General features: G+C 42.4%; 1 protein-coding gene across 3 annotated transcripts; it reads right to left on the bottom strand.

Moving 5' to 3' along the window:
• Positions 1-977: 977 nt before the first annotated feature.
• Positions 978-13,113, bottom strand: LOC106610986 (transforming acidic coiled-coil-containing protein 3). 3 transcript variants are annotated; one of them, XM_014210757.3, is made up of 18 exons: positions 12,987-13,113; positions 7,963-8,140; positions 7,534-7,661; positions 7,366-7,412; positions 5,999-7,255; positions 5,806-5,917; positions 5,585-5,636; positions 5,298-5,499; positions 5,146-5,204; positions 3,317-3,447; positions 3,022-3,103; positions 2,769-2,930; positions 2,616-2,683; positions 2,485-2,528; positions 2,214-2,374; positions 1,621-1,727; positions 1,403-1,523; positions 978-1,276 (listed from the first exon to the last, which is right to left on the bottom strand). In XM_014210757.3, the coding sequence occupies exons 2-18, from the start codon at positions 8,137-8,139 to the stop codon at positions 1,211-1,213; spliced, it is 2,976 nt and encodes a 991-aa protein (XP_014066232.1). In that variant the 5' UTR covers position 8,140; positions 12,987-13,113; the 3' UTR covers positions 978-1,210. The 3 variants fall into 3 exon arrangements, with proteins under 3 accessions (XP_014066232.1, XP_014066231.1, XP_014066230.1); XM_014210756.3 differs by adding an exon at positions 10,182-10,286 and having other exon boundaries at positions 5,806-7,255; positions 12,987-13,063; XM_014210755.3 differs by having other exon boundaries at positions 5,806-7,255.
• Positions 13,114-13,408: the final 295 nt, after the last annotated feature.

Raw genomic sequence — 13,408 nt, forward strand, 5'->3', positions numbered from 1 at the left:
GACACTAGGTCCTCCATGAAATGAATGACACCCCTACTAGAAATGCTTGGTTGATGTCTCAATGATAAAATCATATGTATAGTATGAAGGACCATGTTGGTGAGAAGTTTGAATGACCACTGTGCAAGAGCTTTCTTAAAGTCTGAAAATGATCGAGCAGGTTGGTAAAAGCCTCTGGTCTGCCTAAAGTCCCACAGGATGCCACTGGGAATGAGGTCAGTGACTAGAGCCGGGACCAGTGTCCCGATACTTGTTTCCTTGATATACCAACAAATCGGATTTCAATTATTTAGGAACAAACAGCCCTAATGTTGGAAACAATCGTCATCCAGTCATTTATTTTTCCAAGCTGTAGCACACAATATTTTACATACAGCAGGTTAAGGATCAAAGACTTCATTTTTGCCATTGAAAAAAATATCCCAACACTGGTATTGTCCCAGTCTTAAGTTGCCCGTCTTTCTAGAAAAGGACCATGAGGAGGCTCCTACAAAAAGGTAGTACAGCTTTCCTCCCAACTTGGCTAGAAAACCTAGTCATCTATACAGGGTGAGACAGGGCAGCCAGGGCCTGTGGTACTGGAATGAATGACTGAATAGATAGGCACAGACAGAACGAGCGCTCTCATAGTCCTCCAACTGACTAGCATTCCTCCCCTCACTACCACAGTCAACTCCAAACATTGTAGAACGGGATGAGCTTTGGCTCTAGAGAGAAGAGGGATAAGGGAGCTACTGAATGGTTGACATTAACAGCACAGTTCACCACTAGAATCTAGGAAGGACACTTTTAGCTACTGTTCTGAAATAAGTACAAATATCACAGCTATGCTCAATAACATGCATGAAACTAAAGAGAAGTCCAAGTTACCTTTGCCAAGACTGCGCTACAAAGTACTATGTAAACAGCGCCTCCTTGTGGCTGAAAAGTTTTGGGTACAAAGAAATTCAAATAAACTTGCAAGGAGCTACAACTGATCTTGATTAGTGAAACAATTTTATTACAGTAATAAAGACCGACATTGATAAAACAAACCAACATGAATCAGTAGAATTGAAATCTAGTGAAGTACTATTACGGCGCTTGATCTCCAATCAAGAGCAGCAAAACATATTTACAAAGCACTTCACGCTTGTTCATCAGGACCACCACATATTCAGATTTGTAAAAAATCTTGACTACCAGACAACAAAGACACATACGGTTGAACTCAGCCCTTCTGGACTTTAGCTATTAGTTCATCGCAAAGGTTAGTTAGTTCTTCAGTCTCTTTTACCTGAGGGGACAGAGAAGCAGCAAGGAGGAAAACAAAATCAAACACGATAAGTGCAAAAAACTTTCCTGAACAAATGATACTGATAAAGGCAGCCTCATGGACTACTTCAGATTGAGGGTGACTTACGTTCTGGTCAAGGCTCTTCTCCAGTGACTGGGCCTTTAGCTGCTCCCTGCGCAGCTGGGCCTGAAGTGCAGCGACCTCAGACTTTAGTTTGGAGCGCACCTCTGCAATCTCTCCATTCGCCCTGAGAATAAGAGGAAGTCAGCCCAGTGAACCTACACAAAGCCCAGCAACTAAACAATTCTGTAACTACTTTGCACAAAGTATAGTTTGAGTCTTACAGGCTAATTTTCTGCTCTGCATGGGCTTTCAGGGTATGGTAGCGCTGCTCCTCCTCCTTGATCCTAGCCAGATAATCTTGAGCACATTTCTTCAGCATCTCTTCATTCTTAAATATGGGCACACACATTTAAAACCCTAGGTCATGATGTTGGCAAAGCAAAGTATTGGACCTACACATAACTTTTTAATTTCTTCCTTCACAGCAATGTTACTTTCCTACACCAAAGCTGAGCCCTGTGTTTTGCGCAATCATATGAAAAGGAAAGAGTATCCTGTAATGAAAGAGCTATAAAGTTTTGGATACCACTGTTAGGTCTGCGTGCAATATAAGCAGGTTGGAGATAACATTGGCTCGCAAAACTACTAGCGTCTCAGCACAATGACTGGGGGTCTACAAAAACAGTAAACAACCTCCAACTTACTTCATACTGCACACAAAGCAGTATCCACAAGTTCATCGACTCTCCGCAAGGCAGAAAAGCAGCTTAATTTCCAGAATCTTGCAGTATCCCATTTAAATCCAGGCATTTCACATGATTGTGCAAAACACTGGGCCCAATGCATAGGGCATGACATCCTTTTTCATGCCGACCTTTATGGAACCCTCGATGACCTCTTTGTATTTGTCTAGTCTCTTGAAGAGACCTGAGAAGGACCGCTCCGTGGCATTCAGGTCCTGTGATAACTGTTCCTTCTCCTGCAGGACTTTAGTGATGTCAGCCTGGGCCTTCGCCGTCTCCCTCTGTTTATCAGCTGCCAGAGACACAATGACATCACACCAAGCCATGCATTTTACATGAAAATTACATTTCAAAACATTTATTTTCCCTCTGATAACTTTCCAAAATTGCATTACAACATACCCACTATCTGAGCAATTGTGGCTTCAAATGCTGACATGATTTTTCTGCAAAAACAAAAAGCAGTGACATTTACAATTGTTATAGGTCTGAAATACAAAATCAGTGACCAAATACTAAGCTTAAATGCTTACCGCATTTCATGATTATCCTGAGATAGCGTGTCATGCTGCGATTTCCATTCATCCACATTCTCGTTTGCCTATAAAAAAAATAAACCCTTGTAAATTAATGCTGATTGGATTGAAAAGGGATGAGTGAAACATTTGAGGAAAACAAACACCTACTTGTTTCTGGATCTTGGCAATGGTAGCATTCATGTCTTGCTGACTGTATTTCAGCACCTCTATGATGTTATCGTCAGCGTTGGCTGGTTGGGGGAAAGTAGGGACCAGATTCTCAAGCACAGGAGAATTCGCCACAAGAGTCTGAGGACCAACAACTTGAACCTAAAGGGAGTGAAGACCTCCATTTAACAGTTTTCCCACATTACTTAGCATGACTACATTATAGTAGGATGTTTGAGGACAGGTAACTTACAGGTGGTAGGTCATGAAGCAGTTTAGGGTTGACAGATTTCAGTCCATTCACCTCCTCAGCTCCAGTCTTCTGGGTCTCCACACTGAAAGAAACATCCCTCAGACTTGGAACAAACACCTTGATATTCTGCATTTCAAACTCATTTTAGTGACAAACTACAGATTAAGTATGCTCTCAATTCTAGGCCAAATAAACACTTAATTACAACTAGAGCATTTTAAGATGAACACAAGGCATTTCTTTTCAGTCAGATGGTAAAAAAAAAAGACTGATTAGGACCAGGAGTGTAACATACCGTGAAGCAAAGGGAGCAGGTCGTGGGAGGTTGTTGAGTTCTGCAGAGACTCCAGACTTCTTGGGGCTCTCCCTCATTAGTGGGTCAAATTTGAGGTACAGTGATTGTTTTCTCAGTGCCGACTCCTTAAACTGAACATAAAACGCAAAGTAATTGAGGAAGCCCAAAGCCTAAAATGCAAAACAAACCATGTACAGTGGGGATAACAAGTATTTGATAACCTGCAAAATCGGCAGTGTTTCCTACTTACAAAGCATGTAAAGGTCTGTAATTTTTATCATAGGTACACTTCAACTGTGAGAGACAATCTAAAACAAAAATCAAGAAAACCACATTGTATGATTTTTAAGTAATTAATTAGCATTTTATTGCATGACATAAGTATTTGATACATCAGAAAAGCAGAACTTAATATTTGGTACAGAAACCTGTGTTTGCAATTACAGAGATCATATGTTTCCTGTAGTTCTTGACCAGGTTTGCACACACTGCAGCAGGGATTTTGGCCCACTCCTCCATACAGACCTTCTCCAGATCCTTCAAGTTTCGGGGCTGTCGCTGGGCAATACGGACTTTCAGCTCCCTCCAAAGATTTTCTATTGGGTTCAGGTCTGGAGACTGGCTAGGCCACTCCAGGACCTTGAGATGCTTCTTACAGAGCCACTCAGTTGCCCTGGCTGTGTGTTTCGGGTCGTTGTCATGCTGGAAGACCCAGCCACGACCCATCTTCAATGCTCTTACTGAGGGAAGGAGGTTGTTGGCCAAGATCTCGCGATACATGGCCCCATCCATCCTCCCCTCAATACGGTGCAGTCGTCCTGTCCCCTTTGCAGAAAAGCATCCCCAAAGAATGATGTTTCCACCTCCATGCTTCACGGTTGGGATGGTGTTGTACTCATCCTTCTTCTTCCTCCAAACACAGCGAGTGGAGTTTAGACCAAAAAGCTCTATTTTTGTCTCATCAGACCACATGATCTTCTCCCATTCCTCCTCTGGATCATCCAGATGGTCATTGGCAAACTTCAGACGGGCCTGGACATGAGCTGGCTTGAGCAGGGGGACCTTGCGTGCGCTGCAGGATTTTAATCCATGACGGCGTAGTGTGTTACTAATGGTGTTCTTTGAGACTGTGGTCCCAGCTCTCGTCAGGTCATTGACCAGGTCCTGCCGTGTAGTTCTGGGATGATCCCTCACCTTCCTCATGATCATTGATGCCCCACGGGGTAAGATCTTGCATGGAGCCCCAGACCGAGGGTGATTGACTGTCATCTTTAACTTCTTCCATTTTCTAATAATTGCGCCAACAGTTGTTGCCTTCTCACCAAGCTGCTTGCCTATTGTCCTGTAGCCCATCCCAGCCTTGTGCAGGTCTACAATTTTATCCCTGATGTCCTTACACAGCTCTCTGGTCTTGGCCATTGTGGAGAGGTTGGAGTCTGTTTGATTGAGTGTGTGGACAGGTGTCTTTTATACAGGTAACGAGTTCAAACAGGTGCAGTTAATACAGGTAATGAGTGGAGAAAAGGAGGGCTTCTTAAAGAAAAACGAACAGGTCTGTGAGAGCTGGAATTTTTACTGGTTGGTAGGTGATCAAATACTTATGTCATGCAATAAAATGCAAATTAATTACTTAATCATACAATGTGATTTTCTGGATTTTTGTTTTAGATTCCGTCTCTCACAGTTGAAGTGTACCTATGATAAAAATGACAGACCTCTACATGCTTTGTAAGTAGGAAAACCTGCAAAATGAGCAGTGTATCAAATACTTGTTCTCCCCACTGTATGTAATAACAGTCAATTTATAAAAGTACAAAGCATATACTTACAGTGCTGGACCCAAACTGCTCCAGGTAGTCCATCTGTCTGTCAAATTCATTCGCCATGACTGGAGGGAAAGGGGGACTATAGTTAGTCAAAAAGCTAAGGTGAAGTCGACATTACCGCAACTAAAATGCGTTTGTCAATTTATTTGACTTACATGTGGTTCCAGGAACAAAGTCCTCATTAAATTCTGACATGCCATTCTGTGGGTTCTGCCCAAATTGGCAGAGTTCCAAGGGTTCTGGAGTGCTTAGCGAAGGTTGGTCAGGTTTAGTTGGAGGTTCCTGCTCTTTTCCAGAGGAAGGATCCTGAACGTCACAAGAGTCCATCTGAAGGTTTGAATTCTGTGGAATGTTGTCCTACAATTGAAGAGAGAATGTCACCCTAGTAGTCGCACTACAATTAATTAATCTACATTTTTTGAACAAATTTTAAAAGGCTTACAATTCCCTCTTTTATGGCATAACGATCAGGTTCATATCCAGCAATAGAAACACTGAAAATAGAACCAACATAAGATAATGGTGTGGTGTAGCTACATTAAGGTGATATCTACATGCTCACAACCAAACAGATTATGCTTTACATATAAATCAAGACTTAAGATTTAAAAAAAAATAAAAAATAGGGATAATAAAGTTGCAGCAAAATGAAAATGAACTTACCATAGTGATGGTGCAGTTTCTTGCTGAACAGGCTCTGCCACTTTCTCAGGCGAGACAGCCACCGTGACTGAGGTTGGTGCCTTGGCTTCTGGACTGGATTTCACCTTACAGACTGTAGATTCAGTCATTTTTACATTTGTATCAAATGGATTGACGTTTGGGTCATATTTATCAAAGTCAAAGTTATACTTGCCCTTGGGAAAAGGAATTTCATAATCAGTATTGACCAACGGCTTCACTGGAGATTCCTTGGATTGAGCAGGGGGTTTTTTTTCTGTAGGTTCAGCCTTTTTCCATGTCGGCTTCAAAACAGGCCCTTTGCCAAACTTCTTGGAAGGAGGCTTACGCTTGACCTCGCCGCCATCATCGAAATTGAACTCAAGTTTCACTGCACCATCCTTGGAAGGGGCTACACTGGGCTGAGGTATGGATTCTTCAGCTGGCTTGCTAGTCTCTTTGGGAGTAGTTGACAATGGTGCAATAGGTTTCATCTCTGGCTGGACAGGTGCCTCTAGGACTGGCTGAACCACCTCAAGCATGGCTGCTGGTTCCATTTCCTTTACTGCAGGCTCTTCAACTTCTACCTTCTGAGGGTCATCGCATGGCCGCTTCCTTCCAAGCACAGGGGAATTCTGCATTTTGGAGCCTCCCGTTTGAAAAGAGTTGACTGAATCAAGGTTGTCAAAATCAAATTCGTATGTACCTTTTGGCGGCTGAGGAGTCTCCTCGGCTGTAGAGATGATAGCCACAGCGTCGTCAGCTGGCTTGGTAGTCTCCTTTGGTGCAATAGGTTTCATCTCTGGCTGGACAGGTGCCTCTAGGACTGGCTGAACCACCACAAGCATGGCTGCTGGTTCCATTTCCTTTACCGCAGGCTCTTCAACTTCCACCTTCTGAGGGTCATCGCATGGCCGCTTCCTTCCAAGCACAGGGGAATTCTGCATTTTGGAGCCTCCCGTTTGGAAAGAGTTGACTGAATCAAGGTTGTCAAAATCAAATTCGTATGTGCCTTTTGGCGGCTGAGGAGTCTCCTCGGCTGTAGAGATGATAGCCACAGCTTGATCTGGGTCAAGGTTAACTGATGGTACAGTTTCTTCCTCACCAGCATTGGATAACTCATCGGCTGGGTCCTTCATCATGGTAATCACACTATCTGTTGAGCACATATCGGCTGAGAAGTCAGCAAGAGAATTTTCCACTGATGGCATGAACGGGAGTGTATCATCCAGTGCCTTTTCATTCCTGTCAGAAACTGCTACAATGACATTACGTTCACGCTGTTCTTCAGCCTTGGGAGTTTCAACTAGCTCACTGGGCCTTGCTGGAGAAAGGACCATTTTAGTAGACCCTTGGAAGGGATTGATGGCATCAAGGTTTTCAAAATACAGCTGACAACCTCCTTTACTCTGAATTGGCATATCATCATCAGGATTGGACACATTTGTGAAGTCTGTAGTAAAATAAGTTTAAAATCAAGTAAACATTATGGTTGAAGTAGTTAATGTGACAAGGCAGCATCGGGTAACGAATCTTGAACCTTTAGCCAATCAGATGCTTTACCTGATTTTGCCACATCAACAAGCCCATTGATTTCTAGAGGTAACACGCTGTAAAAATAGAAGAGGACAGATAAACCTACATTATCTCAACTTGATACCAGAATATGAATCAGCATTCTGCTGATGTGACACATCTACAGATATATTGTTTTTTAAAGCAAATACTTACTCTTCAGGTGATGTAAACTGCAAAGTCTCCAGGGCTTTACTACAGTCATCCAGGCTTTCCATCTTAAGGGACTTTGTTGGTGATACTATTCTCTTAGTGAGAGGGTCTCTTGGAGTCTGAAAACAAACCTGAAAGCAAAAACCAAAAGGGTATCTGAAAACAAATGCTCTATTCAAAACAGTCAAATAAAGACATTTGCACACAATACGCAAAACAGGTAAACCTAACCTGGTTAGTGTGCAACTTTCTTTCCATACAGTTTACTCACCATGAGTCAACACCTTTCCAAAACATTGTGTCAGCTTATGCTTTTTACTAGACTAGTCAGTCAAGCATAGATCCTCACAGTCACAAGATTATACAGAGGAAATTATTCTGGAACATTTGAAATGACTTCAAGTCTAGGCTTATTGATAACATATTCTGTACCTTTCCTCCCTTTGCTATAGTTTTGTTTGACAGGTTCTCTGCCTGAGACTGGTGAAGAATGGAGGGCCTCCCAGTCGGCTGATCAAAAGAAAAGATGTCACAAATTGTGTCTGAATTGCTCTGCTCTCTTCTAGGGCAGACCCCACGATTCTCATCGTTTACAGCAGTAGAACTCATCCTATAAAGAAAAGGCACACAGAAGTGAGGGAACTGAAGCAAAAGTTGTCAACATCTAATAGACATCTGGGAACACTGATAAGAGTGAAGCACATCATTTAGATTGAATGGTCTTGTCTGAAGCCCATATCTGAGCTGTAGACACCACACCCTCAATGTTGTGTAAACACACCTTCATTTAACTATGCAAGTCAGATAAGAACAAATTCTTATTTCCAATGACGGCTTACACCGTCCAAACCTGGACGACGCTGGGCCAATTGTGTGCTGCCCTATGGGACTCCCAATCGCAGCCGGATGTGATACAGCCGGGATCTATCTACAGTGCAGTAGGAAAGTATTCAGACCCCTTCCCTTTAGAATAAGGCTGTTACATTACAACCTATAAAATTTATTAAAATTGTCCACCCATCCCCCAATCTACACACAAGAGCATCACGACAAAGCAAAAAAAAACAGGTTTAGAAATGTTTGCTAATTTATTAGCAATAGATTTACATAAGTATTGAGACCCTTTGTTATGACACTCAAAATTGAGCTCATGTGCATCTTGTTTCCATTGATGTTTCAACAACTTGATTGGAGTCACCTGTGGTAAATTCAATTGATTGGACATGATTTGGACAGGCACACACACGTCTATATAAGGTCCCACAGTTGACAGTGCATGCCAGAGCAAAAACCAAGCCATGAGGTCAGGAATTGGCCGTAGATCTCAGACAGCCACAGATTTGGGGAAGGGTACCAAAATGAAGTCTGCAGCATAGAAGGTCCCCAATAAGAGTGGCCTCCATTATTCTTAAAATGGAAGTTCGGAACCACCAAGACTCTTCCTAGAGCTGGCTGCCTGTCCAAACAAGGGAGAAGGGCCTTGGTCAGGAAGGTGACTAAGAACTCAATGGTCACTGACAGTGCTCCAGAGTCCCTCTGTGGAGATGGGAGAACCTTCCAGAAGGACAACCATCTCTGCAGCACTCCACCAAATCAGGCCTTTATGGTACAATGGCCAGACGGAAGCCACTCAGTTAAAGGCACATGACAGCCTGCGTGGTTAGCCAAAAGGCACCTTAAGGACTGACCACGACAAAGAAGATTCTGTGGTCTGGTGGTAACCTGGCACCATCCCGACAGTGAAGCATGGTGATGTTTTTCAGCATCAGGGACTGGGAGACTAGTCAGGATTAAGGCAAAGATGAACGGCGCAGGGTCAAGATACTTGAAGTACTGAACGCTCTGGTGCATGTTCTCAGACAGGGGTGAATGTTCACCTTCCAACAGGACAACGACCCTAAGCACACAGCCAAGATGCAGGAGTGGTGTCGGGACAAGTCTGAATGTCCTTGAGTGGCCCAGCCAGAGCCAGGACTTGAACCCGATCGAACAGCTCTGGAGAGACCTGAAAATAGCTGTGCAGCGACGCTCCCCATCCAACCTGACAGGATCTGCGGAGAAGAATGGGAGAAACTCCCCAAATACAGGTGTGCCAAGCTTGGAGCATCATACCCACGAAGACACGAGGCTGTAATCGCTGCCAAAGGTGCTTCAACAAAGTACTGAGTGGAGGGTCTGAATACTTATGTAAATGTGACCAGTTCATTTTTAACAAATTAGCAAACATTTCTAAACTGGTTTGCTTTGTCATGGGGTATTGTGTTTAGATTGAGGGGGGAAACAATGAACAATTTTAGAATAAGGCTGTAACATAAGTCAAGGGGTCTGAATACTTTCGAAATGCACTGTATACTTGTATGGTGTTGGATCCTTGTTGACAATGAATGCGTGTAAACAGCAACACAGAAGTCATGTGCTTTGAGAGAAAAGGTTTAAGGGTCATGTGGCTACCAGTGGAAAGAAATACATATTCATCAGGCCACAAAGAGGTGTGTCTTTGAAACAAATTTGTTTAAACATTTTAATTAATTTCCAAGGTACTGGCTGAATTCATATGACCAGATACTGAATTGTAGACATGACGACACTTGGTGGCATGCCAAGAATGGAGGGGTGTTAAGTCAGTGGCAGTGTACAAGCAGTTTACCCACTAAGTTAACGATATGTCCTCAAACCATAATGTGGCCTGCCGTTCCAAGGCTTGTCACGTTTCCCTACACACTGGATGGCTCCAGCTGCCAAAGACCACACCAAATCTGCAAACCCCATTTGGAATTCAGTTTGGCTAAAATGTAATTTTCCTTGGTGCATAGTCAACTAAACTAACGTTAACGTGACTGCAGCATTTTTGTTTAGCCTCTACAGGATGGGTGGGTCCCCCCGCAGAACGGTTGAGCTAACATATGCTAATCTTATTAGCCTGAGGTTGTAAGTAACAAGAACATTTCCCAAGGACATGCATATCTGATATTGGCAGAAAGCTTAAATTCTTGTTCATTTAACTGCACTGTCCAATTTACAGTAGCTATTACAGTGAAGAATATCATGCCATTGTTTGAGGAGAGTGCACCGTTATGAACATGTATTAATAAACCAATTAGGCACATTTGGGGAGTCTTGGGGGGGGGTGGGAAACAAATGACCCGTAAAGCCATGGTTCATTGGATCAGTCTAAAACTTTGCACATACACTGCTGCCATCTAGTGGCCAAAATAATACATTATGGCCTTTCTCATGCATTTCAAATATAATTAAAAAAATATAATACAAAGAAAAAACATGTTTTTTTCTTTGTATCATCTTTTACCAGATCTAATGTGTTATTCTCCTACATTCATTTCACATTTCCACAAACTACAAAGAATTTCCTTTCAAATGGTATGAAGAACACGCATATGCTTGCTTCAGGCAGTTAGATTTGGGTATGTCATTTTAGGTGAAAAGTGAAAAAAGGGGCAGATCCTTTAGAAGCTTTAGCAAGGTTTGGAACAATGCCATGAGATAGTTTTGCTATTGTCTTGTGTAAGTGCAGTAATAACTGATTGTGAAAAAAATGTCAGTGCAATGACAATTTTGTAAAGACATCGCCTAGGTAACGTTAACTAACAACGAACTACTCAAATAAAGCTTACTCACGTTACATAAACATTACCTATTCATTAACACATTAGCCCTGTAATATGCAAACTGGTAGTCAAAAATCACATTTTATTAGTCACATGCACCAAATACAACAGTGAAATGCTTACTTACTAGTCCCTAACCAACAATGCAGTTAAAAAAAAACATAATAAATAAAAGTAGCCAATAATTTAAGAGCAGCAGTAAAATAACAGCGAGACTATATACACAGGGGGATACCAGTACAGAGTCCATGTTCGGGGGCACCGGTTAGTTGAGGTATTATGTACATGTGGGTAGAGTTAAAGTGACTATGCATAGATGATAACAGAGAGTAGTAGTGGTATAAAAGAGGGAGGGGGGGGGGGGGGGGGGGGACGACAATGCAAATAGTCTGGGTAGCCATTTGATTAGGTGTTCAGGTGTCTTATGGCTTGGGGGTAGAAGCTATTTAGAAGCCTCTTGGACCTAGACTTAGCGCTCTGGTACACTGGACTCTAACACTTTTTAGGGCCTTCCTCTGACAACCTGGTATAGAGGTCCTGGATGGGAGGGAGATTGGCCCCAGTGATGTACTGGGCAGTTCGCACTACCCTAGTTGGCTCCCGAGTGGCCCAGCAGTCTAAGGCACTTAATCTCAGTGCAAGAGGCCTCACTACATTCCCTGGTTCGAATCGAGGCTTATCACATCCGGCCGTGATTGGGAGTCCCATAGGGCGGCACACAATTGGCCCAGCCTTGTCATTGTAAATAAGAATCTTCTTAACTGACTTGCCTAATTAAATAAAAAGTGAAAAAATATTAAAAGTTAATGTTATCGGACGTTGTCAGTTGCTGCCAATGCGGGTTACACGGAACCAAAACCGGCTGCACGCGTGCGCCATCGTGCATACATGTATTTTGTCCCCCGAAACCAAACGCGATCACACGACACGCAGGTTAAAATATCAAAACAAACTCTGAACCAATGACATTAATTTGGGGACAGGTCAAAAAGCATTAAACATGTATGGCAATTTAGCTAGTACTTACTAGCTAATTTGTCCTATTTAGCTTGCTTGCTGTTGCTAGCTAATTTGTCCTGAGATATAAACATAGAGTTGTTATTTTACCTGAAAATGCACAAGGTCCTCTACTCCGACAATTAATCCACACATAAAACAGCCAACCGAATCGTTTCTAGTCATCTCTCCTCCTTCCAGGCTTTTTCATCTTTGAACTTATATGGTGATGGCATCTACACTTTCATAGTATTACCAAACAACCGGCAAAACAGTTGGTATTTCAATCACCCACTGGGTATAACCAATGAGATGGCACGTGGGTGCCTGCTTCTATAAACCAATGAGGAGATGGGAGAGGCAGGACTTGCAGCACGATCTGCATCAGAAATAGAAAGGACTTATATTTTAGCCCTTGGCAACACAAACGTTCGTTTTCGCGCGAGTAATAATTGAATAAAGTGGATTTCTACATTTATTCTGCGACGCACGCGACGTGTCCGGTCTGGTCAGCATGTTAGACGTTCGCGTTGACACTACTATAACTAACTAGACAGTTAACATTAGTTACTGTCGTTTTGCTAGTTAGGAAGTTTAGCGTTTTGAATTATATATTGACCTCAGTAAGTAGGACTCAGGCAGGAAGGGAACTAAAGTCAGTTAGCTAACATTACTGTATGCAACGTTAACGTTAGATAAGTTACTAGCGTCAGGCTACAATTTAAGAAATTATGCATCACATCAATGAAGAAATGTTGCGAGATAGATTAACTTAAAAGCAGCGTGGATGTCAAAGCAATATAATTTCCCCAATAATGCCAGATAGCTACATACCTCAATTAAGAAGTCAGATAAACAGAAAATAACTTCTCTAGCCGGTAACGACCTCCACACAGAGTTCACTTTTTCGAAATGCCCTCGATGAGTAAGTGACTAGTAGATTTTGACCAATTAAATAAACAAAAAAAATGAAATAGGGCGGAGCTGCTTACGAAATAGCCAATAGCGTTGCATGACTTTAAACCAAACCAGCGAACATGCATCAAAGTGAAGTGCTGGTCGCGACCGAAAAAGAGTCCACATTTTATTTTAGGAGAGTGTACATGTTATTAAAATAGTATTTATGATAACTGTCTGTTCAGTAATGGAAAATGATATCTGCAGCTTCTGCTTTGGGAGAGAGAGATAATTATATACCAGATTAGTTGAAAATCTATGGTAACCTTTTCTATAGGCAAACCTGTAACGCCCAGTAA

This window comes from Salmo salar, chromosome 09 (genome assembly GCF_965601325.2).
Source record: "Salmo salar chromosome 09, fSalSal1, whole genome shotgun sequence".
NCBI classification, from domain to species: Eukaryota; Metazoa; Chordata; class Actinopteri; order Salmoniformes; family Salmonidae; genus Salmo; species Salmo salar.